General features: G+C 49.5%; 1 protein-coding gene across 1 annotated transcript; it reads right to left on the reverse strand.

Annotated features, from left to right (window-relative positions):
* Nucleotides 1-1,650: 1,650 nt before the first annotated feature.
* syde2 (synapse defective 1, Rho GTPase, homolog 2 (C. elegans)) lies at nucleotides 1,651-22,748 on the reverse strand. Its single transcript, XM_061298158.1, is given in 9 exon segments — nucleotides 1,651-4,842; nucleotides 5,331-5,562; nucleotides 5,708-5,889; nucleotides 8,961-9,087; nucleotides 11,522-12,660; nucleotides 16,196-16,436; nucleotides 16,659-16,990; nucleotides 20,692-21,287; nucleotides 21,289-22,748. Coding segments are annotated over 9 exon segments (4,776 nt in total). The 5' UTR covers nucleotides 22,542-22,748; the 3' UTR covers nucleotides 1,651-4,168.
* Nucleotides 22,749-25,213: the final 2,465 nt, after the last annotated feature.

A 25,213-nucleotide genomic window follows, 5' to 3' on the forward strand; every position in this document is an offset into this window, starting at 1 on the left:
GAGCCAAGAGGTGGGAGCAAAGCGCCAGGATCTGAGCCGCCGCCGCCGCCGCTCCTCTCTTCTCTGTCTCTTCTTCACTTTCACCTCCTTGCCCTGCCTGCGCTCATCTTCTCCCCTCTCCTCACAGTGGCCGCCAATCTGTCCACAGTGTGTCAGATGTTTGCCGAAGCCCTCAGAAGCCTTGCCAAGTCCAGCAAAGTGGAGGCTGGGAAACAAAAGAGCCTCAAAAGAGACATCAGAGAGCTTTTTATCTAGGAAATGTGGAGGACACTGCATGCATGGAATTTGTGCAGGGTCACTGAATAGAGGAGAGCCTTCTGGCAATTCAGGTAACACAGCTCTCTCCGTTCAAATGAGATGAGATGAGATGAGTGACTAATGCGCTTTGGAGAAAATCATCGGACCCCAGCGAGAGAGCAAACCTCTTCCTCTCATGGATTTCACGTCTATTGGCCAAAACAACGTCATTGGGTAATTTGTTCACGTGTCAACAGTGTTTACTTGATAGAAAAGAGTGTCATAGGACTGACTGTTGAGCGGAGATCCATTATAGCCAAGTCCATAAATACTGGCACATGGATGGATACATGACCTACCTCTTCTTAGTGAAAGTAAAAAAAATGACCTTTTGTATTTTCTCATCTCATCGCTGGGCCAAAGGTTGCTCTCTCTTCATGAAGCCCAACTCACTGTAAAGTTGCAAACGGTGGCCACGGTGTGCATGCGCTTGGCTGCTTGGCTGCTTGGCTGCTTGACTTGCAGCCGTGATATCCATTTAAAGGTCAACACAGATGAAGGGAACAGAGAAGCAGAGTGAGGAAGAAGATCTGCTTTCACATGCAGGTGGCTTTCAAGGATCTTCACGTTCTCCCATTTTAGATTTCATTCACTCCACGTTGACTAGCAATCCTTCGATATAAAGGTCGAAGGGACATATTTTCCAATTCTGTTCAAATGGTTCTTGTCTATGTTCTGTACACTTTAAGCTGTCACATTGTTGGACCGTAGGAATTTTTTTTTTCAAGCTACTTCCAAATGACTTACTTATGTGGCTGAGGAGATCATAACATCTCTTGTCGCGGACAGGTGAGTGAGCACATTCTTCCCCTTAAATGTATGGTCGTTCCAGAGAAGTGTTATCAACTGTCAACAGAGCCTCCAAAAAAAAAAAAACATTAGAGTTCTGAGAAGCCTCAGGCGTGCGTCTGACTTGTCATGCTACCAGTCATGAGAGATTGTAACACCTCACTGAAAAGATTCACTGACTAAATGACCTTTTTTTTTTTTACAGCTCAAGTACAGATGGAAAGCTCTTATCAATGGTGTCAAAAGTTTAGGAGATATGGATTTGTACAAATGTGGCTCTATATTGGTTTAAGAGGTGCTGAAAGAGCAGGACACTCTTTTTCAGCTGCATGTCCCTGACTTGAAGAGAGAAAACAATTTGGGGAGCAATTCAATGACTTGTTGATCTACACATCACACAAGGCCGGCCGGCTGGCTGGCCGGCCGGCTGGCTGGCTGGCCGGCCGGGCGATAACGCTTTATCTCCAAAGAGATGAAGAAAATGCAATGAACCTTGAGGAAGGCCTCCTTTGTTTTGTTTGAATGTACATGCAAGAATGGCATGGAGATTTGACACACAGCACATCAAATGATATACTTTATTCTGATCGTACATGACTCAGGATCAATGCAAAGTAATATTCTCTTTCATTTGGGTATGCATTTTCTCACATAAATACGCGGCAGATTGGAAAGGGCCTCATTTCACGTCAGTAAAGCTTTTGACCATCCGACCGACCGACCGTTCAGTACCTTCAAAAAGATCCCAACACCTCCAATGCTGAACACAGCTCAGTCCACCAAAGACAATCTCATCCAACTATATACACAAGATAAGAAAAAGAACAGCTTTATCATTCACTGTACAGCTCCACTTGTACCATTAGTCCAGCACATGAAGATGGGAGAAAAGAAAAGCAACGACGACATATTTGTAAAAGTCAACAACACTATGAGGTCAGGAGCATATAAATACACACACAAAATATATATGCACTCCAAATACATTGATACGACTCTACACGTATCGATGTATCGGTTAAATACTGATGACGATGTTGTCAATTCATGACTAAAAAAAGGCCATTGTCTACTTTGGCAGCTGAGTTGTGGTTTCACATTTAGCTGACTCACCATTTTGCTCGAGAGCTGAGAGAAGACCAAGCGCGACGTTTGACATTCATACGTACGTATATATGATATCTGCAAAGGCAATCACTTCTTGCTCTAGAGACTTGGATGCTGCTCACACAGGAATTCTACATCCGTTGTGGTGAATTGGACTCAATCAAGAAGCAATCAATGGGGATTTGATTCTTTTCCAAATTGTTCATGGGCCTGGATGGCAATAGCGTCCAATAAGACTTCCAAGGTGATGATGGTATGACACTGAACCTACCAGTAGCATACGTATCATCCGACAAATGGACATGAGCATGACTATACGCTTTGCTGATCAAAATGTAGCTTTGAATTGCAATTGTAGCAACACTGCTTATTTGTTTTTAGTGGCTCGATACTAAGCAATGTTTCCCCCAAAAATCACGGGATGCAAAAGCTGCCATTGTGAACACTACTTCCTGTTATTTGCATGAGATGAAATCTATCAACGAGATGTAGGTATGAATGAATGAGTGCAGTCATAGCGGGTGTGTTTCTATTCAACCGAAAGAGACGATGCTCTCTATTTAGCGCACGCAGAGACTCCTGGAAGTGAATGAGCCACAATGACAAATCAAAGCATAGACTGCTTTGTAAGTGCATTGGCCTCATCCAAATTGGAATGATTTCAATCACAGTGTCGCCGAGAGAACATAACACTTGTGTCATCTTGCTTAGCGAGTGACGAGCTCTCATACATTCTGTGGAAAGCACTTCAGTTTGGGGGGAATGTTGGTTGGGCAAATCCAAAGGAATGGAAACTGCCACTTCCCTCAGCCGCACCCCTTCCTTCGTCACCGTCATGTCTGTCACCTGCTCCCTCTTGTGACCTTGTGTATTTCAACCCTGCCCGCCCGTGTCTTCTTCTTTGTCGGTGTCTACTGCTGTTTTCACTTCCTGTTTGTACCTGTTGTTTCTGTTGTTTGGTTTTCCCTCGGTCTGGCTGGAGGTTCGCGCTTAGAATTTTAGCCTTGTCCAAGTGGCCTGCCTGTCTGCCTGTCTGTCTGTCTGTCGGTCGGTCTGTCTGTTTGCTGGCCGTGAGTCTCTCTCCCGTGTGTGTCTTGGGTTCTACCTACTCCCTTTCCGTTCAATAAATCCCGGTTCAAGCTGCATTTGGTGGCTGGCCCTGGCGCAAATCATTCCTGACATTGCAATGCTTCCATTTGATTCACTGATGTTTGAGACATGCTTCATTCAGGAAAGTGCAATGAATAGAACTTATGGACGCTCCTGCATATTGGTAAGCTGGTAACGTGAGCATCTTGTGCTCCAGATACCATTTGTAACATTTGGAATTGTAGTTTTCTTCCACAAAATGCAAGGACACACACAAAAAGGTCTGGGCAGCCCACTAATAGTGGCCTTGAGCACATGATGGAGGCTTTTCTCTTCTAGCTACTTGTTTGTTCAGCACATTTCCAATCACCTAATTGCCTGTTTTGGTTGGAAAGAAATAGTTCATGCAAGTCCTAATGTTTCTCAAATTCTTTCCTAGATGTGGAAGCTCTCCATTGCATATGTTGCTCCAGACAGAAGCATGCCAGGAAGAAATATCTGTGGGAGGTTTTACTTTGAAACCAATTAGTCCCGTCAGCAACTGCGTACACAACAGCACTTTGGAGATTGACCCAGTCAGACGTGACCATACCTAGCTTCTTATTTCAAACGTAGTGGAAAAGCATCCAAGTCTTCCTAGCGTGGAGAGGATGCTGCGTGTGGATTTTGCATGTGGTGTACCACCTTCACACAATTAAGGCACCTTTGAAACCCCGGAAGGGTCAATGGGTTCTTCTCATAAGAAGAAAAGCAATGACGGGGAACGCCAAACTGGAGCCCGAAGAACAACATCCAGACCAAGGACAAAGCAAAAAAAAAAAACAGCAAGGAATGCATGTCTGTGGGAAAGAAATGTGACTCGTCCCTGTTTGGAAAGCTCAAATGGTTAGTAGCCCACGTTGATCTTATTCTTATTGAGTTCTCTTTCTAGGTTCCCTATGAGAGTGTCTATGCTCTCCTGAAGGTCTCTCAGGTTCACCCTGTTGCTCAGCACGGGGCTGATGTCCTGGATCTTCATGTAAGCCTGGTACGCGTGCTCCTTGTGCAGGCGCCGGGGCAAGATGTGCTCCCGCGCGCTTTCCTTCTCCTCCGACGGCTCGTTCTTATCCTGCTTTGCCTCGTCTTCATCGATCTTGTCTGGCTCCTCCTCCTCTGCCACCACATCCTCCTTCTCCTCCTCACTCAAAGTCTGCAAGTGCTCGTCAGGGCCGCCGGCGGCGGGGAGGTCCCGCACGGCGGCGTCCGCATCGTCAGGCTTTTCAAGCCCCTCGTCACCGTCCGTGTCCTCCGAGGGCACGTCGTCGTAATCGGCCTCTTCTTTGCCGTGAGGGAGCAGAAGCGTGTCGGCGGGGAAGTAGCTGTCGCCGCAGCCGCTCCAGTCGCCGGCGTAGCGGTTGCTCGGGCTGTCCAGGCGTCCCGCTCTGGGGCGCAGAACCCCCGCCATCGCCGCCTCGGTGAGGTTCAACACCTGCGGCCGCTCTTTTCTCCGCCGCAGGGGAGGGAGCGTTGTCAGCGAGTCCAGGCCTTCAGGGGAGGAGGGCTGATTTGGAAGGTCCACCACTGGAGAGGAGAGAAAAAAAGCAGCAAATCACATCAGATCCAGAATCCATGCAAATGCAATTTCTTACTCCAGTAGAAAACAATACAAGCGTAATCATGCTGTGTTGTAATTGACTCAACAAGCCAGTAACAAGTGTTCTTCTGCCCTCCCTGTGCTATTGATTGACATTCCACTTTACTGCAAAAGCGAACACACAACAAAAAGAATTCGACACACTGTGGCTCGTGTTTTGCTAGATTGATGCTCATGCATTGAGCAGAAAAATGGCCATAACTTCATTCTTGTGCCAACGCAAGTCTAGTCTGGCATGTTTATGCTCATTTGGGCGTGCCGGTGCACAAAGCAGCCCCCCCCCCCCCCCCCCCCCGATCATTTGGTCAAGGAGTCTGCATTCGCTGTGAAGGCAATGCCTCAGATGACAATGCGTGATGGATGAAACATTTGGGAGAAAAACATGCCAGGATATGTGTAGCCATTAGCTCGTTACCTGGCCAGAGCTGCAGCAAGTAGTGCAAGACTTCAATGTGCTTCTTGAAGTGCAGCGCACTGGCGAGTTCCTCGGAGTCGATGAAGACGCGGTTGGTGTGACAAGATGCCTCCTGACGTTGGCTGAGCAACACGGGGCCGAAACACACGGCCAGGTTCTGGCATGTCATCTTGTTCACTTCCTGGTAGGACGCCACCAACTTCAGGTGGTCAAGAAGTTTCCGCAACGTCATCTGACGCAGAGAACAAGAGCAGTCAAGTCTGGTGCAGTTGCTCCATGGTTTGAGGGGAAAATGCAAGATTGTTCCATTGGAGCAGAGGGGTCAAAAAAATGGACGGGAGGGAAGAAAAAGCCATGGCTGCCAACATATTCCTCACCCTCTCCACTTCCGGAAGGATGTCCAACAGGCCCACGGTGTGTTGGGAGTCGGCGTGGTCGTTCTCGCAGCCGGCTGCTCCCATCCTCAGCGGTCTGGTGGCCATGGAGTCCAGTACTGCCTCGTACAGCTGCTTGGTGATGAGAGGGTAGGGCAGCTCTCGTAGGTAGTCCTTTAATACGCCTGGCGGGAACAAAGCAGCTTGGTGAGCTGCTCCATCCACGGGGACTGCCTTGGCTTGCTAGACAAGCTTTTCTCTCGCCAAATGTGGTGCATGAACACCTGGCAAGTGTGGCTTCAGCCTCTAGCAGCTACGCAAAAACACTGTCTGTCTCCACAAAGCCCCTGATGTATGTCTGTGATCTGATCTGAAGACATGTGGAGAAGTACTGGAATGATGCAGGTTGCTGGCAGTGACACGAGATATGTTTATTCCAGCAAATTTGCCTTGTGGCTTTTGAGTCATCTAACTGACAGACAGACAATCAAGCAAAGTCACAAGCTAGAACAAAAAGGCCTTAAAGACAAAGTGTGTGATTTGCTATCATCTCAACTGGAACTCTTTACTCTGAGACACACACACACAGACGTTGCACATTCCTGAGGAAGCCAGTTGGAGCGAAAAACAACACATTGAAAGAAGCGTACTGTCGTCAGGTTGATGGGCATCCTGACAAGTCCAATTTTAACAGGGCTTGAGGCAAACACGCACTTTCAACTTGTGCCCCCCCAGCACTAATTGCATGGTCATGGTGTCTTACGAGTTCATTCAGGTGAAGTTGTGGCATGTTTGTGTTTTTTTCAAGCCCGAATAACATTCTTCAACGCTTCTGTTTTGGGTTATCTCCATCACGTTAGGTCGGAAATCTGCTTTGACCAGAACTGCGATAAGGAGTCGTAAACATTCATTCTCTTCTTTGCCTGGGAAGACGGACAGATTTCTCAAACAGATTACGCTGAACTTCTTTGTGGACATTGTTTGGCTTCCCGTTATCCAGATCAAATATTTTTTTGCCCGCCCGCCTGCTTGTGGTTGTCCATTGGCAAATCCGTTCATTTGGTTACATGGATGTCCAATCCAAGTGCACAAGAGTGCCAAGAGAACACAGCCGCACAAATAAATCATTAGCCTGCTATGAGTCAGTGTGGGGGTGTGTGTCTGGGCTTAGTACTTTGGTGTTTCAGGCCTTGTTAATGCCTGACACACATAATGCAAGTACTCTCTTGCTCACACACAAATACAGGTCAAGGTCATGGCGAGCAGGTGTGTTTCCCAACAAGTGCTTCCCTTTCTCAGCTAGTTCACAGGGGAGATGGAATCCATGTGAACTTCCATCGTCACTACCTGGCCACTTGGGCCTGCCTTTGCCGTCTTGACACAGTAACAAGCATTATCATCGGGTCAAGACCATTCTGAAGTGCAAGGGGGCACAGCGCTACCTTTAACCTTTAAGGTCAGTTCCCTTGCCAATACCACGGCTAGAGAACAACCACGGCTTTGTTCTCCATCCTGCAATTCTGCAGAAGGCCTTTGTTGGCGTCGGAGGCCATGGATGGACGTGTGTCCCTTCCTTGGTCTTCCCATTCTGCGCAATCCCCTCCCTCAAACCTTGGCCTTGTGTACTATGCTCAGAGTTGGGGCTGTGAACTTTTTGGGCGCACCCAAGCAAGCCTGGCGCGCTTTGTGAAGGCTTTTCCGGAATCTCTGGGTTCAGCTAATCCCTCACGCATGAGCCAAATACCATCTGTGTTTGTTGGGCAACAAAGGAGCCGCTTGTTAATGACTTTCCGTGTCTTCGCCGGACTACGGCCGAGGCCGCGGGCAAAGAAAGGAAGCAGTCTACGGAAAAGATGGGGCACATCCAATTGATCCCAGACACGGCTAATGGCTTCTTAACAGCGCGCAGGCAACACCGTCGGAAGGATAACCCCGAAGCTGGCGCTGAAGATATCACACCGTCGACTCAACTGTCCACGACGTGCTCGTCATTTTTGGTGGTGCTTTGAAATGGGGTCGAAAAGCACGCACGGAGCATGTTTTGCAAGCTTCGGATTGAACCCTGACCCCTAGACACTAATCCTCCGTCCGCTTTTAAATGAGCAGTGTGAGAAGCAGTGCTCTCAGCTCATACCTTTGCTTGCTTGCGCAGACTTCCTTAAGTTCACAGTGGAGTCAGAAATGGAAATGACAAGCTATTTATAGGCTGCCCGGACCCCCCCCCCCCCCCCCGTCGATAACGAGGTAGCGGTGCCATTCGTCGCTGCCCCCTTGCCCTCATTCAGCCCGATACGCAAGTCGCTCGACGGAGCAAATGTCGGCAGCGGGCAAAAAGCACTAACGAGCTGCGCCGGTCGGTGCTGGGCCTTTTTTTCAAACTTGCTCGACTGTTAAGTGCGCTTTTTGCCCGGCCGTGCAAATGCATGCGGATCAAAGCTGACATGATAGGACAACGCCTATGCGGGGCCTCTTCCTAAAACCAACACAGGCAGGGGCAGGCAGGCAGCCACGCAGGCAGGCAGCCACGCAGGCTGGCAGGCAGGCAGCCACGCAGGCAGGCGGGCAGGGGGTTCCATGCTCTCTTCCTTTTTTTGTTGGCAGACAGGAAATAATGACAAAGTCACCATTTGCCACACTATCCATCACTCAATCCAAGTGACACTGCTTTTGGATATATCCCACAGTTGCAATTTCAAATTGGAAATAGTATATACTCCGAAACACTGAGCATTAAATGAAAGGCAATTGGCATTCAATGACTTCATGAAATGACATTTTGTTGCACTTCTATTCATGTAGTAATGTGCAAAATGCAACCCAAAGAAATGTCCTGATGTGAGTGACTTCAATGTGCCCGTCAAAGGACAGTGGAGAACATGTAGCAACTTGACAAAGAAGGAATGACCAGAATGTACAGCACGGTCCGATAGTGAGCGTGTGTGGGCCCTTCCCTCCTGCTATGTTGACTCGTGGAATGCTTTTACAATAAACATCACACGCTCGTGGAGACACGCACACACACACACACGCACACGCACACACTTGCTGACCTATCTGGTGCAAAGGCACTATCGTTCAGACATGTCTTGGGGAGTTAGATGTCTCTTATTTGGGGCATCATTAGCAGAGCACCCACTTTGACTACTTGTTACCAATTTAGAATGAATATTTACCAACGAAAAATACGATGCGTGTTTGATCGGCTTTTTTCGATGGCCGTTGCTTTCCCTTCCTCGCTGGCTCGGTTGCGGTTTACCTGTGATCACGTTGATGTCAGGATAGGTGTTTTCACACAGTCCCACGGCATAACTGTCTCTCTCAAAGGCCTCTCGTAGCTCCTTCTTTACAGCTGCGGAGCCGCAAAGACGGTACAGCCCCACCACCTGCAAACATGTGAAACCAGGGCAAGTAAACATACGCCAAAGTACAGCCTGAACAATCCCGTTCTGTCTGTCTCGTTAAATGACTTTGTCGTTTGGGTGGGGGAGCGAAACGCGTACGCTGAAATGATTCAACATGATGCGTTTCATACAAATCAAAGGTTTGTTTGAAACTTTTGAAAGCAGGCCGGCCCAGTTGTCTTGGATTAGGATTAAGGCAGGCTTGTGACGTAGCGTCATTTCTCCTACATGTGTCTGTCTGGTATGTGAGCAACTGGTGCGGTTGCCCGAGCAACGTGTTAAGTCAGTGGGCTGTGAATGGTGAGCTGGAGCCACTTTCAGAGAAAAAAGATCCAGCCATATCGCTGCTCTTTCCAGGCTCTATAGTAGAAGCACGACAATGTCTGGCTCAGCGGGTCAAACTATTTCCCAGCTCAACTGCTTTTTGGAAATCTCACACGAGTGGGAGAGACAAGGACACATTAGCTGAGGATTGAGCTAGATTTGTCTGCAAGTAAACAGTGGTAGTCAGTGGGCACAATGAACAACTAGTCCATTCAGACAAAAAAGGAGCACAGGCGGCTAACAGCTGTTGGCGGAAGAGGGCTTGCACCGCATACGCTGCGCTGCGGCTGCCCGGCAACATGACGGACGGACGGACGGACGGAAGGAAAAGAAGGACGGCCATGCCGCAGCAGCAGGCCAGCCTGTTTGGTCGAGCAAAACGGGTTCCCGCAACGAGCATGGGCACTCTTGGTCGGGTGCTGGGACCAATGATGGGATCAGAGGGATTTGTCTTTGGTCTCAAATCAGTTGAATGACTCAACTATGTATCAGTAGCACAAAGGAAGAGTGAAATGGATGCTTGACTTTATTAAGCCTCTTGAATGCTGCTGGCCAAACGTCATTGCGCCAACTCAGACCCATTATGACATCAATCAGAAAGACTCCAAATATTCCAAGTATCTTTCGATGGACACTTGAGAGGTTGAGACCCGCGTGACTGGACATCTTTTCAAAAGCATCTTAAAAGCTTGTAGAAGCCTGAGGTCATGTGATTGAAAGTGACTCTCACTAAGAGCTTGCTTCAAAGAGCTGCACAATTATTAGGAAAAGCACTTCTTGCGTGTTTCAGTGACACCACGTGCAGCAGATTCCGACGGGATCTGGTGTCAAGCCTCTGTCTGTCTGTCTGTCTGTCTCAATATGGCCCAAGGGCCGCCTATCCTTTTCTTGTCACTCGTACTACTTGATCTCTGACGCGTACGGACTCAACACAATCTTTCAGTCATTAAAGAAAGACAGGAGCAAACTGGATGGAGGGAGGCAGAGGGAAAGGGATGAAAACAGACACAAGACAAAAACAGGGCCCAATCACAATCAACCTAGTCAAAGCAGGATGAATGGCATCAACAGAGGAAATCTCTTTGAGTAGTCCAAAACAAAGTGCACTCATATGAGTTGACTGGGACCAAAAATTGGGGCGCATTTCTTCTCCGCTAACGGACAAAAAACACCAGGAAACAAAAACAGTAAGTACGCACCTTGGAGAACAAATAAAGAACCATTACAGCTGCCAGTAGTGCAAAAAGAGCCGAGGGCAGGGTCGCTTGGCTGCCTTCTAATGTTCAGGAGAGGTTTCATGTTTGCCTGTTGGCCCAAGGCGGGCAGCCACGCAGGCAGCCAGCCACGCAGGCAACCATGCAGGCAGGCAGCCACGCACGCAAGCAGCCACGCAGGCAGCCACGCACGCAGCCACGCAGGCAGGCAGCCATGCAGGCAGGCACTCACTGCCCCTGGCATGTTGCAAACAATAGCCAAACACTATTACTGTCTCTGACTCCTAATCAGAAGAAACCTTGTAGTCTCTTTCAAAACACTTAGGCTGGCTGCCTTTCAAAAATGTGCTGGGGTGGACATGATTTAGGAAAAACTCCATCATCATCACATGACCGGACTCTTGATGCTTTCTCTTGTGGCCTCAAGGAGCCAAGGACATTGGGACATGAAAGACGGCTCCTTTTCCCATTCATCCTATGCTTGTCCCGCGGGGAGAGAGAGAGAGAGAGCGAGAGAGAGAGCGAGAGAGAGCACTTATCGCATCCATACAGGATGTCGCTCTTGCTCCCGGAGTAGATGGCCACCAAGTGAGTTGATGTGCATCTGTAGTCACTTTAGCCATGTACACGGACAAGTCATGCGTTTATGTTTGAATCGATTGCAATCCCAGTATTCTGAAATGAAATGAAAGGTAGGGCATTTTCAAAGCTCACTCACTCACTCACTCACTCACTGACTGACTGACTGACTGACTGACTGACTGACTGACTGACTGACTGACTGACTGACTGACTGACTGACTGACTGACTGACTGACTGACTCACTCACTCACTCACTCACTGACTCACTCACTCACTCACCGACTCACTGACTCACCTGGCAACCCCGCTTCTCAATCTCATTGATGCATTTGCTAATCAGCAGCGGCACCAGGAGTCCGGTGTCTTCCCTCTCCACCAGCCGCCACGCCTCCACACCAAAGACTTGGTGCTCCCTGGCGCCATCTGCGCCGTCCAAGGAATTCTGCCAGTGCTCCATCAGGTTCAACTTGACATATATCAGCCCGCGGGGTTCCAGCTTGACCGCCAGCTGGTGGGAGCGTATTACCCTGAAGAGCGCGGGTAGGACCACCGTGCCGTGGCAGCAGACACGGTTTCGCCTGGGAGTGGGCTCCCAGCTGAACACCACCAGCTTCAAATGCTGGGCGTTCTCCAGCTCGATGTTGAAGGTGTGGTCCATTCCCAAGAAGGTAGTTCGACAGGTAAGGAGCGCCGTCCGCGCTTTATTGACAGAGTCCACTTGAATGGCGCAGTAGACATCGCGAGAGTCCACGCGAGGCGGTTTGAGGTCCTCGGCGCCGTAAAAGTGCAGGCTCATCAGTCCGGAGATGTACTTGCAACATGTGGGCTGCTCCGTGAAGCTATAATGGCGGAAAGCATCGATGTCCAAATCGCTACCGTTTGCTTTGGAGCTTGCGCTGGCTCCTTCCGCGTGATTATATCGGCATTCCTTGCCCTCGACGGAAGTGCGCTTCCCGGATTTGGCCACCAGCTCCGGTGAATCGCCGTCGCTTAAATATCCACCTTTACTGGCAGATTTGGAGCCGCCAACGCCGCCACCGCCGCCGTTGTTTTTCTTCTTACCGAAGCTGTGTTGCGTGGACACGCTGCTGTCCAAGTGGTAGCGTGAGATCACGTTTCGGCTGGCGAGCCCGGCGCCAGATAGAGCCGATCGCTGGGGGCAAGTGGCTTCAATCCCCACAGCTGGAGCGCCAAGTGATTGGGACCTGGGCTCTGAAGGAGCACCTCCATTGCCGCCGCCGCCGCCGCTTTGACCCTTGACGCTGAGTTTCCGGCTAAGTTCTGGAAGCTTCTTCATCTTCATGGAAAGTTTCCTGACGGTGCGGGGGGATTTGATCTTGTCTGGGAACGACCAGTTGATGGAGCCGCTCTTCTTCGTAGGGTTTGGGCTGGATGGAGGGGAGAATCCAAGACTGTTGGGAAAGTCGGGAACATCTACAAAGGCAATGAGAAAGTCACGAGAAGTTAAATGTTGCCCTCGATCCCATGTTAAGAAAAAGAAAGCAGACTCAGATGATGTTGCAATTGGCCCACTCATGAATGTCATAGTATTCATTTTGTGACGGTTCACTTCGAAAGGAAAAGACAGGATGATCTGCATTCAGAGAGTTTCCCTTTCCACCTTGTAGCATGGGAGGTGCAGGATTAGGCGTGTATCACGTGACTTGGCAAGTCCTTTGACGACTGACTGACTGACTGACTGACTGACTGACTGACTGACTGACTGACTGACTGACTGACTGACTGACTGACTGACTGACTGACTGACTGACTGACTGACTGACTGACTGACTGACTGACTGACTGCTTTTAGAACTAAGCTCATTTGAAGAAGGCCGAAACGATTCTGATCTCTCTAGGCATTCCCTTCTGTTCAAAGATCCTCATCAACTCATGCATTTGATGATTCGATTCATCATTTTAAATCGAATCATCAAATGCATGAGTTGATGAGGATCTCAGATACTTTGACTGAGCCAATTTTACTAGCTCTAGTTTTAGAGGGAACCTGGAGTCTTAGTTTGGATCCCGCAAGTGAGAGGGAGGCAGAGGTGCAGGAAAGGGAAGGGATGGGATGGCTTGCCTTGGCTTGGCTTGGCTTGGGGGACAAAGACGCCCCTTGTCCACCCACGCACTGAGACTTGTGTATGTTGAAGTGGAGAGCCGGCCGTGCGGCTGCTGCTGCTGCTGCTGCTGCTGCTGAATGTACAAGTGAACAGTGCTGGTGTGGTCCAACAACAACCCCTAACAACTAGGGAGGGGTCGCTCTTTCACACCCACACGGACGGCCTGGTCCAATTTGTTTTCCACTACCTTGCACGTCAGTGCGTATACAAAGGGTGACATTATTCCCGCAGCCATTACATTTCATGAAAGGAGCTCAAAGCAGTGCCAAGTAAGGCATCATCCAGCCTTACGTCTTTCCGACGGCGACTCTTGCAAATAGGGCTGCGTTTATTGAAGAAAGAAATATATTTATCTGGCCTATGTATGACCTGAAGTTGCCATCTAACACCAGACTATGGAATCTACTCTGGAGTGTTGTTCTTACGAGACTGGAGCTCGGGTGTAACTTTAGCAGCATGGGTTCAATCTCGAACGCAGCAGACAGTGACGGCAAAACAACGCCCGAGAAGAGAAAAAAAAAGAAAAAAAAACACTCTGGTCCCATGCCAAGTGAGATTCCACAACCTGGCAGCAAAGAGAAGATGAGATTGGGAATCCACCATGATTGCTCACTGAGTCCATCAACCATGATTTTCAAAGAGAGCTTTCAAATGGACAAAAAGCCAGTCAGTCAATAGGCAGAACACCAGGAGTCTGGCTGGAGTGCATCTGCTCAGGAGGTAAAGAAGCAGCAGCAGCAGCAGCAGCAGCAGCCCATTGAATGGAGCAATCCCACTCCCCAATCCCAACCCTTAATGCTGAGTGCCAAGCAGGGAGGCAATGGGTCCCATTTTTATAGTCTGACCCGGCCGGGGTTTGAACCCCTAACCTTCCAGTCTCAGGGCGGACACTCTACCACTAGGCCACTGAGCTATTCAGGTCTTCCTAAAAAAAGAGCTGACAGATCAATGATCACTCCAAATGCCTTGTGGAATAGAAAAGATCATTCCGATTTATTTAGCAACAACAAATGAAGGAAGAGTGTGTTCCTTGGCAGGCGCTGTGAGCCCAAAGCCTCTTTATCTGATGAATCACTGGAAAGTGGACCACAATGCTCCGTTCTGAAAAGCTTCCAGTTGGCCCAATGCTACATCCTCTCCAGGCTTGGCGAAAAATAGCAAGGTTTTTTTTTTTTGGGAATGAATGAATAAGAATATTGGCAAACGACCAGGGATGTGGACGGGTGGGGGGGTCACGACTCGTCCCTGATCATGTCCGTAGTTTCTGTCAGTGTGTCTGTGTGATCGCCCCTCCCCTGCCCTCCCCTCCCCTGCCCTCCCCTGCCCTCCCCTGCCCTCCCCTGCCCTGCCCTCCTGTGTGCCCATGATCAGTGCCATCATTCTCACCTGCCTCTTGTTAGCCATCTTGTATTTAAGTCCTGTCTGTGTGTTGCTCGCTCCCTGTCGGATTGTTGGGCTTACTGTCATGATGTCTTTTTGGTTTCTGTCATGATGTCTTTTTGGTTGTTGTTGTCGTCATGCCCTGCTGTCTTCTTGTTTCACGTCTCGGTCAGTCACTCACTCGAGTTATTGTTTTGTTAAGTCGTGTCACTTTGCCTTCTGAGTTCTCCAACAAACCAAGCTGGTCCAAGCTGCATTTGGTCGCCCAGCTCCATTTCCATTCCGACCCGTGACAGGGGGAGGGAAAAAAAAACTACCGCAACAAACTCGCACAGGGGTGGATTTTGTTGACATTTGAGAAAGTTGAGCAAATGTTTTGCTAATGTGTTCACACAGTAACTGTGTTTTCATCACTGAAAATGCAAACTCTCTTTATTTTTTTTCTCTTTTCCACAGGGGGCAGCCGTGAGTGGCGATGTGGCTGCTCCCCACAGGTGTGGCAGCTGATCAGGCCTTTAAGGAGCATGCTGCCAGCAACTATGTGATCTCCTCTACTCGTCGGTCTACGCTGAGTCTCCGGTCTGCCTTGTTTTCCGCAAACTGACTCTTTGTTGTTCCCTTCCAGCTCTCGGCCCTCCGACCAACTCCACTCTGCTCGGACCGAAGCACTGGCGCTCCACCGTCGCAGCTCCAATTCCGTCCCCCTGGCTCGCTATTGCTTCCTCACTCCCTTCAATAAAGACTCCACATCCATCTGGGACTCCTGCATATGGCTCAAACCGCGACACAAACAATACCAAATAGTTTCTGTGTTGGATGCATGTGTGGCATCATTTGTTGAGTTGACTCATTTGATCCCAAATCCAGAGAAGCAAAATTCCTGGACCATGCAAGACACACCAAAAGTCCAAAGGACAATTTAGTTAAGAAAATGGCTCAGTCGCTACACAACGACCAGTAACTTGCATTTCAGTTAGCAAATCCGATTTCTTAACTCACTCGTCTTTGTTGCAGTCAAAGCTAGTATTCCATTTCCTCAGCACACCCAAACTCCTCAGTCAGCCTTGAGCGAGCAAAGGGCTGTTTGCGTGCCACGCAAAAGTCTTGCAAAGTCATAACTGCTCCAAACTAGCGTGTTGACACATCAGAAAGCAAGTCGGAAGTTAGGAAGGAAAGAGCAAAAAGGAGCCCATCTTAGGAAGAGACTAAGTGTCGTGTGCAGCCTGTCATTATGGAGAGCTTAACAATTTGCTTTCATTCCCTTGATAGTTTGGAAGGAATTGACTTCACATTTGACGGACGGGGGTTTAGTCCTAGTTTGTTTTCAATCGATTTGACGACGTCAATTATTCCCCTCCGTGATGCAGCAGCAGCAGCAGCAGCAGCAGCAAACAAAAGGGCTAGCCTCAAAATGTTGGATTACAGAGTCATTCCATCATGATTTTTTTCTTTTGCAGACTTACCAACAGATTTGCTGGTGCAGGGCCCTCCCTCCTCCTGGGCTTTCGGTCTGTCTGTCCAACGGCCAGCATTTCCTTCCCCAAGTGAGTCCGGCCCGCCGCTCTCCAAGGCACTCCCGTTGCCGTCGAGCAGTCGGACGGAGGCTCTGTTGGACACCTCCAGCTCGTCATCCTCGGGAATGGGGTTGTACCAGATCTCGCCTTCGTCGTCGGCATCGTTCTCTTCTGCTGGGTCCACGCTCACCTCCATTCAAAAAGGAGCCAAAGTAAAAGCAAAATTAGCATGGTGTAAAATGTACTGTTACTTTCAACTATTAGCAAATGAGAAATAGCTTTCCATCTTCCGCTAGTCTGATGTGAGCGGACTTAAGCTCAGAGCAAGATCAAGCTTATTATCTTTAACCACCAAAGCAAATGAGGAATTTCTTCAAGCTGTTCTCCATTACGCCAAGGCTGTGAGATTAACCTCGGGTAGATGCAGGTGAGCCGGCCGCGAAGCCGGCGGCGCCTCCCCTGAATTTGTCATTTGCTCCGGAGAAGGACTGGGCGGAGGTGGCGCCTCTGGCTGTGGCTCTGGCTCTGGCTGTGGCTCTGGCTGTGGGTAGGCCAGGCCGGGCTCCTCCTCAGCTCCCGGCTTGCCAGCTTGCAGCTCCTCCTTAGCGCAATGGTTCTTTCCGAGGGTGCTCTGCTGCAGCCAGTTGCGCTTCTTGGCGACTGTGATGGTGTGGAGGTGCGGTCGCCACGCCGAAAGCTCATTGGCCCTGGCAGCCTCTTGCCATGGGACATCCTCACTGACAGCTGCTGAATGCGCAATACAAGGAGGAGGTTAGAGAATACAAAGGTTACGGCACATGCCAGGAGACATTTGAACCAAATGGATCAGGATAGTCGTCGTCCGTCTGTCCGCCCGTCCGTCCGTCCATCCATCCATCCATCCATCCATCCATCCATCCATCCCTCCATCCCTCCACTTTCTACACCCAGATTGGTCACCAGGCAATCACAGAGCGCACAGAGACAAACAAGCATTAGCACTCCCATTCACACGGCGTGCTCGCCACTACATCACCATGCTGCTGATGAGCGCTTGATTCTGCTCAACAATGTTAAATTCACTCTTTATCCAGATTGACTCAAATGTCATTCGTGCCCTGTAACGTTGACGAAAACATCTGTATCATGAAACCAAAGTAGACAAATAGATATGATAGAAACAGGCAATTGGAATGTAGCTCAATAGATACTATATTAAAGTGGAAGGATTTGCCCTGAGCAGATGGGTAGGTTTGATTTTGCTTTCTGCTTCCATCATTGGAGAAATAGGGAAGGAAGGAAGAAAGAAGGGTGCTGAGGGAAATAAGTGCCTTGCTCCAACTTGTAGACCAGAAAAGCCTCTTTTTGTCTTTGTCAAGACCCTCCACATTCTTTAATGAGGCAACCTTTTGCTTTTTTTTGTATTTGCCAGCAAATTGTGGACGGCAAAAGCGTCTTCGTCGTCATCCGGAGAGCTATTGGACATCCATTCAGCATTGCTGCCGGTGGAAGGAGCACACCGAGTACTTTGGAGAGTGTGTGGTTGGAAAACATCTGGGACATGAAGCACAGAAAGGCCCAGATGTCTTTTCAACATGACACAACAAAGATTTGGCTGCTGTCAGTCAGCAAACTTCTTTCCAACTCAGCAATATGAGAAGCGTCAAAAAGCCTACGATGGAATCGTTCATTATGTCTGGCTTCTAGTGTCGCACTCCTTCAAATAGGTTTCTGATGGACTGAGAAATGAGGGGAGTTGGAAGCTCATGCTTTTCTGCCATTTCGGAGCCGAAAAGAGGGAGGGCTGAGCCTTTTTCCGAATGAAGGAAAGAAAGAAAGAAAGAGAGAAAGAAAGAAAGAAAGAAAGACCGAAAGAAAACTGCTTTCGAGTTACAAAAACCAGCACTCCATGTGGGGATCTAGAGAGGATTGGTCAAGCTTGCAAAAAAGCCACACCTCCACTCATGTCCAAGCTGCCTCTGTGTGGAGTTGTTGTCAGCGTGCCTACTTTGAGGGGTCTTTCATAACCGGGAAGAAGACCAACGTGTGCTGACACGAGCAGCATTCCAGACAACAGCTCACGGATGCAGCCCAAAAGCTGTCTCAAAAGATTCCATGGATGGATGGATGGCCCTTATGACAAAGATTTGCTGTTATTCACAAAGTGGGGCGGCAAAGAAAAGGCACCTGGCAGCCAGGATAGATTGATGGAAGACCTACGTATTTTGTCGTGCTTATTTTGCTACGTGGAGCAAAATAGTTGACGTGCATTTGCATAACAGAGCTGCGCAAGCTGCTTCTCTGCGGCGAGCCTCCATAAATCTCACACTCCTTGAAGGTAACAGATGGTCAGAGCGCAATAATAGAAGGTTTGCGTGTCTGTGTGGGAGGAAGCCAGATGAGGTGGCGTTGGGATGACAACTCTTACGCTTTGGCGAGAGAGAGAGAGAGAGAGAAAGAGACAGAGAGAGAGAGAGGGAGAGAGAGAGAGAGGAAAGCTCCTTTCCTGGATGTACTATTCAAAAGATGTAGCAGCGCTGCCATGCCACTAAAGCTCGCTCGAATTAGATTGTCAATCTAAAGTGACGACCGATTTGCTTTCTTTCCCACCAGCTTCCCTTTGAGCAAGAACTTCTCTGTTGTGTCCAGCCTTTGAGGCTCCTTTTCAAACGGGGATGGCCATACATTCATTCATTCCTGTTGATCAACATTGATATGCTAATGAGTGGATTTTAGGAAAGGCCAGAGATTGTTTGGGTTTACGTCACACGTCAACGCCGAGGTGTCTTGGCAGCCTGCTTCAACGCATCCAATACAAAAAATGGACTACTGTACTGGGGTGACCTATTTACTGAGAAAAAGGTGAATGGAGGCATTTACTCTCACGCAGCTCATTAAGGGTGCTGGCTGCAAAAATCCCCAGGCTGCAGCTTTCTCCACCAACGTAGCATTGCGATATTCCAAGCTGCCTTGGACGAGCAACATTTGAGAACGAAAATGTCCTTTCCGCCAGCTAAATATAACAAGTGTGACGAGCGCTTTGCATTCCGCTGTCATTGTTATTTGGAATCCCCGGCGCAAGCAGACATTGTTCATTCATGGGGTGAAAGTGACGCCACGCAAACAAGTTAAACAGCAGGAATGGCATCCCAAAAATTCAATCCTTTAAATGCAAGTTACCATGGAGCTGCCCTGAGTTAATGACTGGGGAGGAAGGCAACATGACAGCCCAACCCCCTTTCCTTTCCTTTCCTTTCCTTTCCTTTCCTTTCCTTTCCTTTCCTTTCCTTTCCTTTCCTTTCCTTTCCTTTCCTTTCCTTTCCTTTCCTTTCCTTTCCTTTCCTTTCCTTTCCTTTCCTTTCCTTTCCTTTCCTTTCCTTTCCTTTCCTTTCCTTTCCTTTCCTTTCCTTTCCTTTCCTTTCCTTTCCTTTCCTTTCCTTTCCTTTCCTTTCCTTTCCTTTCCTTTCCTTGCTCCTCTTCTGCTTTGGATTCCTCTGGCCACAGCTGTGGAAATGTTCAGGGGCAGACGCTGGGGAATATCGATTCAACAAAATAAAAGAAGAGAAATGAATGAGAATTTCAAGTATTGCCAGTGCGCGCACACACATTGGCAATGTCTTGGGTGTTCTAACCATCCATTTACAGTATGCAAACTTCATTGAAGTTGATATGGAAAGATGTGCGTGTTTATTTGAGTAACGTTTGGTCTGGTGGAGGAATATTGATGGGAACATCTTTGGGGAAACTCTGGATTGGTGAGCCAATGGCATAGACCAAGCCAGAGGCGAGCCTTCCTCTGCTCTGTGCAGCCACATATCTATTTCCAGCAACACACCACTGACGGGCAGGCAGGCAGGCAGGCAGCTCAACTATTTGCTCTGGAAGGGCTCACGTGCTGAGCCAAACGTGCGCTTCACAGAGTAAATAAACCTTTTGAGATTTGGATACATTGAGAGTCAAGAGATTTGCTGGAAAAAAAAAAAAAATCAAAGTTGTTTAAATCCAACCCGGACAGTTTCATGATACAAAGGGTTTCGCTCTTTTGAACTAATCTATTTTGTACATAACCAAATGGCATTCTCACACACACCGACACACACAGACACACACAGACACACACAGTCGTGCGCAAATCCCATCAGCAACATCAGAAAAAGTCCAACGGTGAGAATGAGTTAGTTGTTACTGGTCTATCCCATGGAAAATGTCTGTGCTACGAATTGAGTGTTAAAATGCGCCCACTACATGAGTTGGAAGAAGAAGCCGCCACCAGTTAGAGAATCGAAAGCAAAGAGCTCCCTTTGCTTTGCATCCACAAGAGGAGGAGTGCCACCAGGCCAAGGGAGAGAGAGATGGAGTCAGGAGTGTTTGTTCTAGGAATCGTACAGGAAGGAGGCTGGTTTGATTTGAGATCCACGGGAGGGAGTTGCGGCCACTCAGTGCCGTGGCGTGCCGGGCCATCCTACCTGAAAGCTGCGCTGTCTTGCCGGCAGGGGACGTGAGAGATTTTACCGTTGGGCTGGCCCGACGAGAGGGACCTTCTATGCGTTGCTTCATTTCCGACGACAACAGGCGACCTTTGTGCATCCACTCTTGCATCTTGTTGACCGTCACGCCGTAGCCCTTGTTAACGGAGTTGCCCCCCTGCGCTAGCTTGTTCTGGTGAGCAGGAGGCGCCCATCCTTCCGGGTTGCCGTCCGAAGAACCCGTAAGGCTGTTGAGCGAACCGCTGCTTTCACCGACATCGGCCGCCGCTTGAAAACGCTCACGGTCGCCAGCATCGAAGAACTGGTGGGCTCTCCTAACCTCAGCATGGTCGCTGTCCCCGTCTGATCTTAGCTCTGAAATCAGGTCTGGACCCTTTGCGAGAGGATCCATGCGCTGCAAAGGTCCAAGCGGACGCCTGATATCTCCCTCACTAGCAGAGCGCACTAAAGTAGCTTTGACCTGAGTTGGGCTCAGATTGAGCAGGCTCTTACTGTTTTGTCTGCTTTTGAGGCCCGACTGAGGCCTGGTTCCTCCGGCGAGACACAGTAGCAAGGACTCGGTGTCAGACACCGGCGCCCCCAGAGGAGCAGGAGTCGCTGTCCACGTTTCTGGCCCCCGAGCACAAACTGTCCCTGGAGCGGCTGCTGCAGGAGGAGGTGCTGCGACGCCGGCTCAAAGCCTGCTGCTCCGAACGGATATCGTTCATGGCGTTGATCAGGAGGTAATAAGCCTCTTTCAGCTGGTTCCGTAGCCTGTCTGTTTCCTGGGCGCCGGCACCGCCGCGACTCTCGTCAGCCTGTCCTTCATCCCGAACCATCTGAGGCGGCGTCGTAACGTCTCCTCCGTCGCCTGCGCTTTTGCGTCCGGTTTCATAGAAAGGCAGGATCTCATTATCGTAATAATCGTCGTCTTCGCTGTCTAGAGGACGCTTGACCGCGGATGCCACGCTAATGTCGCACAAGTGGAGCTCGGTTGGGAAGAAGGCCGGCGGGCTTTGCAGACGGCCCCTGGAGTCCCCCGAGTATGCAGGCTGGAGGATTTCAATGAGGGTTTCTTCTGTTGGAGCAGGGACTACTGGATCCCCAAGCAAACTTTGCTTGTTGGCCTCACGTACCGTGTCGACAGCAAGGACACTTGCCGACTCCTTTCGGACAAGAGGTTGGCCATGAGGAGAAGTAGCAGCGCAGTGCACACTTGGTGCATAGGAATAAATATGATAGGAATTGTCCCCGAAGCCAATTGAATCCCCCACGCTGCATTGCCGTGGGAGCGAGATGAAGTATTTCTTCCTCCTCCTCCTCCTCCTCATCCTCCGGGCAGGCGTTGTTTCATCGCCAAAGGACATGGTGATGGTGTCGTCGCACGCGTGCTCCCAGTGGGCCGCGTGAGCGTCTGGCTGAAGTGAGCCTGCCCCCGGGACCTGCCCATTTGGCCTGGCCGTGCTGAGCAACGGCGGACGTGAGCCGCCGCCGCCGCCGCCTATCTCCGCTGACGGACTCAGCCGGAGCAAGTCAACCCCCGTGCTTTGCGCCACTGGGCCGTCAAAACAATTCTCGTACGTGCTCATTCTCTCTGCTGCGGCTGCTGCTGCTGCGGCTGCTGCTGCTGCTGCTGCGGAGGCGGCGGCGGCGGCGTAATCCAAGCCCGATAGCGTGACTACCACCGGGTGAGCCTCGAGCGGCTCTCGCTGCGTTTGCAAAACTTTTTCTTTACCTTCTGGGCCCTCATTGGCGGCGGCGGAGCTCAATCCAGCGCTGAGCGTCTCTCCCTTCTTGTTTTTTTTCCCACGGAGTTTCGCTAGTAAAGTCCTCCGCAGAGGATCAGCCATTCCTTTCCTTTGCCCCCGAAATGTTGTTGGATTCCTTTCAACACTTGGGCTCCACAAGTCAAGTGTCGAATGAGTGCCCCTTTCTGGCCGCGGCGATCTCGGCTCGCCGCTGCAGGAGCCTCGTCTCCATTCTGTGCTGTCTCTCTGCCTGTCTGTCACCTCCGCACTGGCGGCCGCCGAGTCGACACATAACGCACGCACACTGGCTGCAGCCTGCATGCCGAAACTCGCCCGCACTCTCTCTCTCTCTCTCTCTCTCTCTCTCTCTCTCTCTCTCTCTCTCTCTCTCTCTCTCTCTCTCTCTCTCTCTCTCTCTCTCTCTCTCTCTCTCTCTCTCTCTCTCTCTCTCTCTCTCGCTCTCGCTCTCGCTCTCGCTCTCTCTCTCTCTCTCTCGCTCTCGCTCTCGCTCTCGCTCTCTCTCTCTCTCTCTCTCTCTCTCTCTCTCTCTCTCTCTCTCTCGGCTATTCTGTACAATATACATCAACCGATTGAAAAACTTGATTAGAAACGTTTTAAATGTTGCTGGATTTTTGCTCTGTACATAATGCAAAGTTTTCAATACTGCCATGTTTTCCATTGCATAACTAACTATACATCAGAGTTCAGTTGTTGGCATTCGCTCGTGGCTGGTTTCCATCTTCATGATCAACATCACACTTGCTAGAGCCATGATTAAAGTGCCACTTTTATCTCAAGTGTAATCCCCTCTTGTTTGACCTTGCGGCAGGCTAACCCTTGTCTAAGCCGGCCGGCAGCGCAACCTCAGGCTTGAGGCAGCAGAGAAGCGGGATGAAACATTCTTCACTTGAACCTCAAGCCGCCATTTGCTTGCTGTTGCCTTTACCTGGAATGTGCAAAAGGACAAGCTGCTGAAAAGCTGCTCGTGCGTGAGGGAAGGCAGGCACATGCGCTCGCTCAGAGGACCTGTTGTTCAAACGCAAATACACATATTTGTGAGCGCTCGTTTGCTCCAACTTTCTAACGAGGGCATTTATGGCCAAAGCTATGCATGGACAGGACCCCTGTGTCCCGTCCTGAACTCCCCACTGGCCCTAACCCAACAAGCAACCATCAGTCGCCTCAGTAAAACATGATAAGCATCTGTTATTACACTGCAGGAGACATGGAGGCCCTGACGCCTCACTGGCTCCGTCTGCCTGCCTGCCTGCCTGCCTGACTAGACCCTGTCTGGGCACTTATTTTCAGGTCAAAACCTGCAGGCTGCATAGTGTGTTTTGTGAAAAGAAGAAGAAGAAGAAGAAAAAAAGGGGATAGAGGGGAGGAGGAAGAGGAGGAGCGGGGAAAGAGACCACATGTTTGAAGAACTCCCTTCACAAACCTTTGGACTCCACTGCACCGCACTCCAGGGTGTGGACTGATAAATAACACTTATTTAATGCTATTTTTGTGCTGGAAAGCTTCGTATGCCTGGAATAGCCTACTTGCTATGTTTTGCTAGCGAGGAGAAATGAACAGAAACAAAAAAAAACACACAACATTCATGAGGAGAGATCACGCAAAACACACTTGTACGACGCCGCAGTAAACACCAGTGCTTGAAAAAAAGAGGAACTCTTTTCTGGACCACCCCCCCCCACCCCTGACTACCAGTCACTTGCACCCTTTGTGAAGGCAGTGGCAGAACATCTGCTTAGTTGCCCCCCTTTTTTCAAGGCTTGGACACAGAGAAAGAAAACGGCATGAGAGCAGAAGGAAATAGAAAGTGTGTGTGTGTGTGTGTGTGTGTGTGCGTGTGTGTGTGCGCGTGCACCTGACTGCATGTTGGCGCTTGGCAGCTGTTGGGTCTCCCTCCCTTCCTCCCCTCGCTGGTGATGGCTGGCCGGTCGGCCGGCCGGCCATTGTTCCCACACTGTGTGTTTCTGGCTGCTTTATAGGCTTTCCCTTTTTCCGAGTGTGCACCACAACGAAATGTATGTGCTTTCTCAGGGTATAAATTAGGCCCGATGATGGCTGTCAGAGAAGCCTAGTCCAGGAGCCTGCAGCTAGGACAATCATGGACGATCACATTATTCCTAGTTATTCATATTTTACAATAAAAAAAAAATATATATATATGATAAAAGGCTCTCTGCAAACCAGTCATGGCATTTGAGTGTCATTTGGCCGTGGTGCTTTGAATAAATACAATGTTTGATCATACTACATTGGGGTGCAAAAAATAGCCACCAAACCAACTTCTATTTGATGAGAAATTAGATTGCCGTTGTGACATATGATCGTATAGACGTATGCCTTCTAATTCAAGCTAGAAATAGCATGATATGAGTGGCTTGTCCAATCACATGAGGCAATGAGTGGATTGTGCACTCATGCTTCTACTGAAAAGAACAAGGCAGTTGTTGCCAATGAAGCGAATGGTCAGCCTCCACATGCGCTGCCCTGTGCCCTGCAGCTAACACGGTTGCTTAACTGCTTGATGCGACGTACAACAACATCCAAAAACATAAACAAGAAAAAGTTCAAAGTGCTAGCAAGATTTGAACGGAGCAATGAAAATAGAAAAATGATCATGAAAAAGAATGCGTATTAAGATGAGCAGGATAAATGACGTCCGAGTAAAATGGAAGGAACATCTTGTCTTTGGTGTCTAAGGATGAGTACAATATGCAAACTACCCAAGAAGAGTCAGCATAGCCGAGGCAAAGGAAGGG

Source organism: Syngnathus typhle, linkage group LG14 (assembly GCF_033458585.1).
Source record: "Syngnathus typhle isolate RoL2023-S1 ecotype Sweden linkage group LG14, RoL_Styp_1.0, whole genome shotgun sequence".
NCBI lineage: Eukaryota > Metazoa > Chordata > Actinopteri > Syngnathiformes > Syngnathidae > Syngnathus > Syngnathus typhle.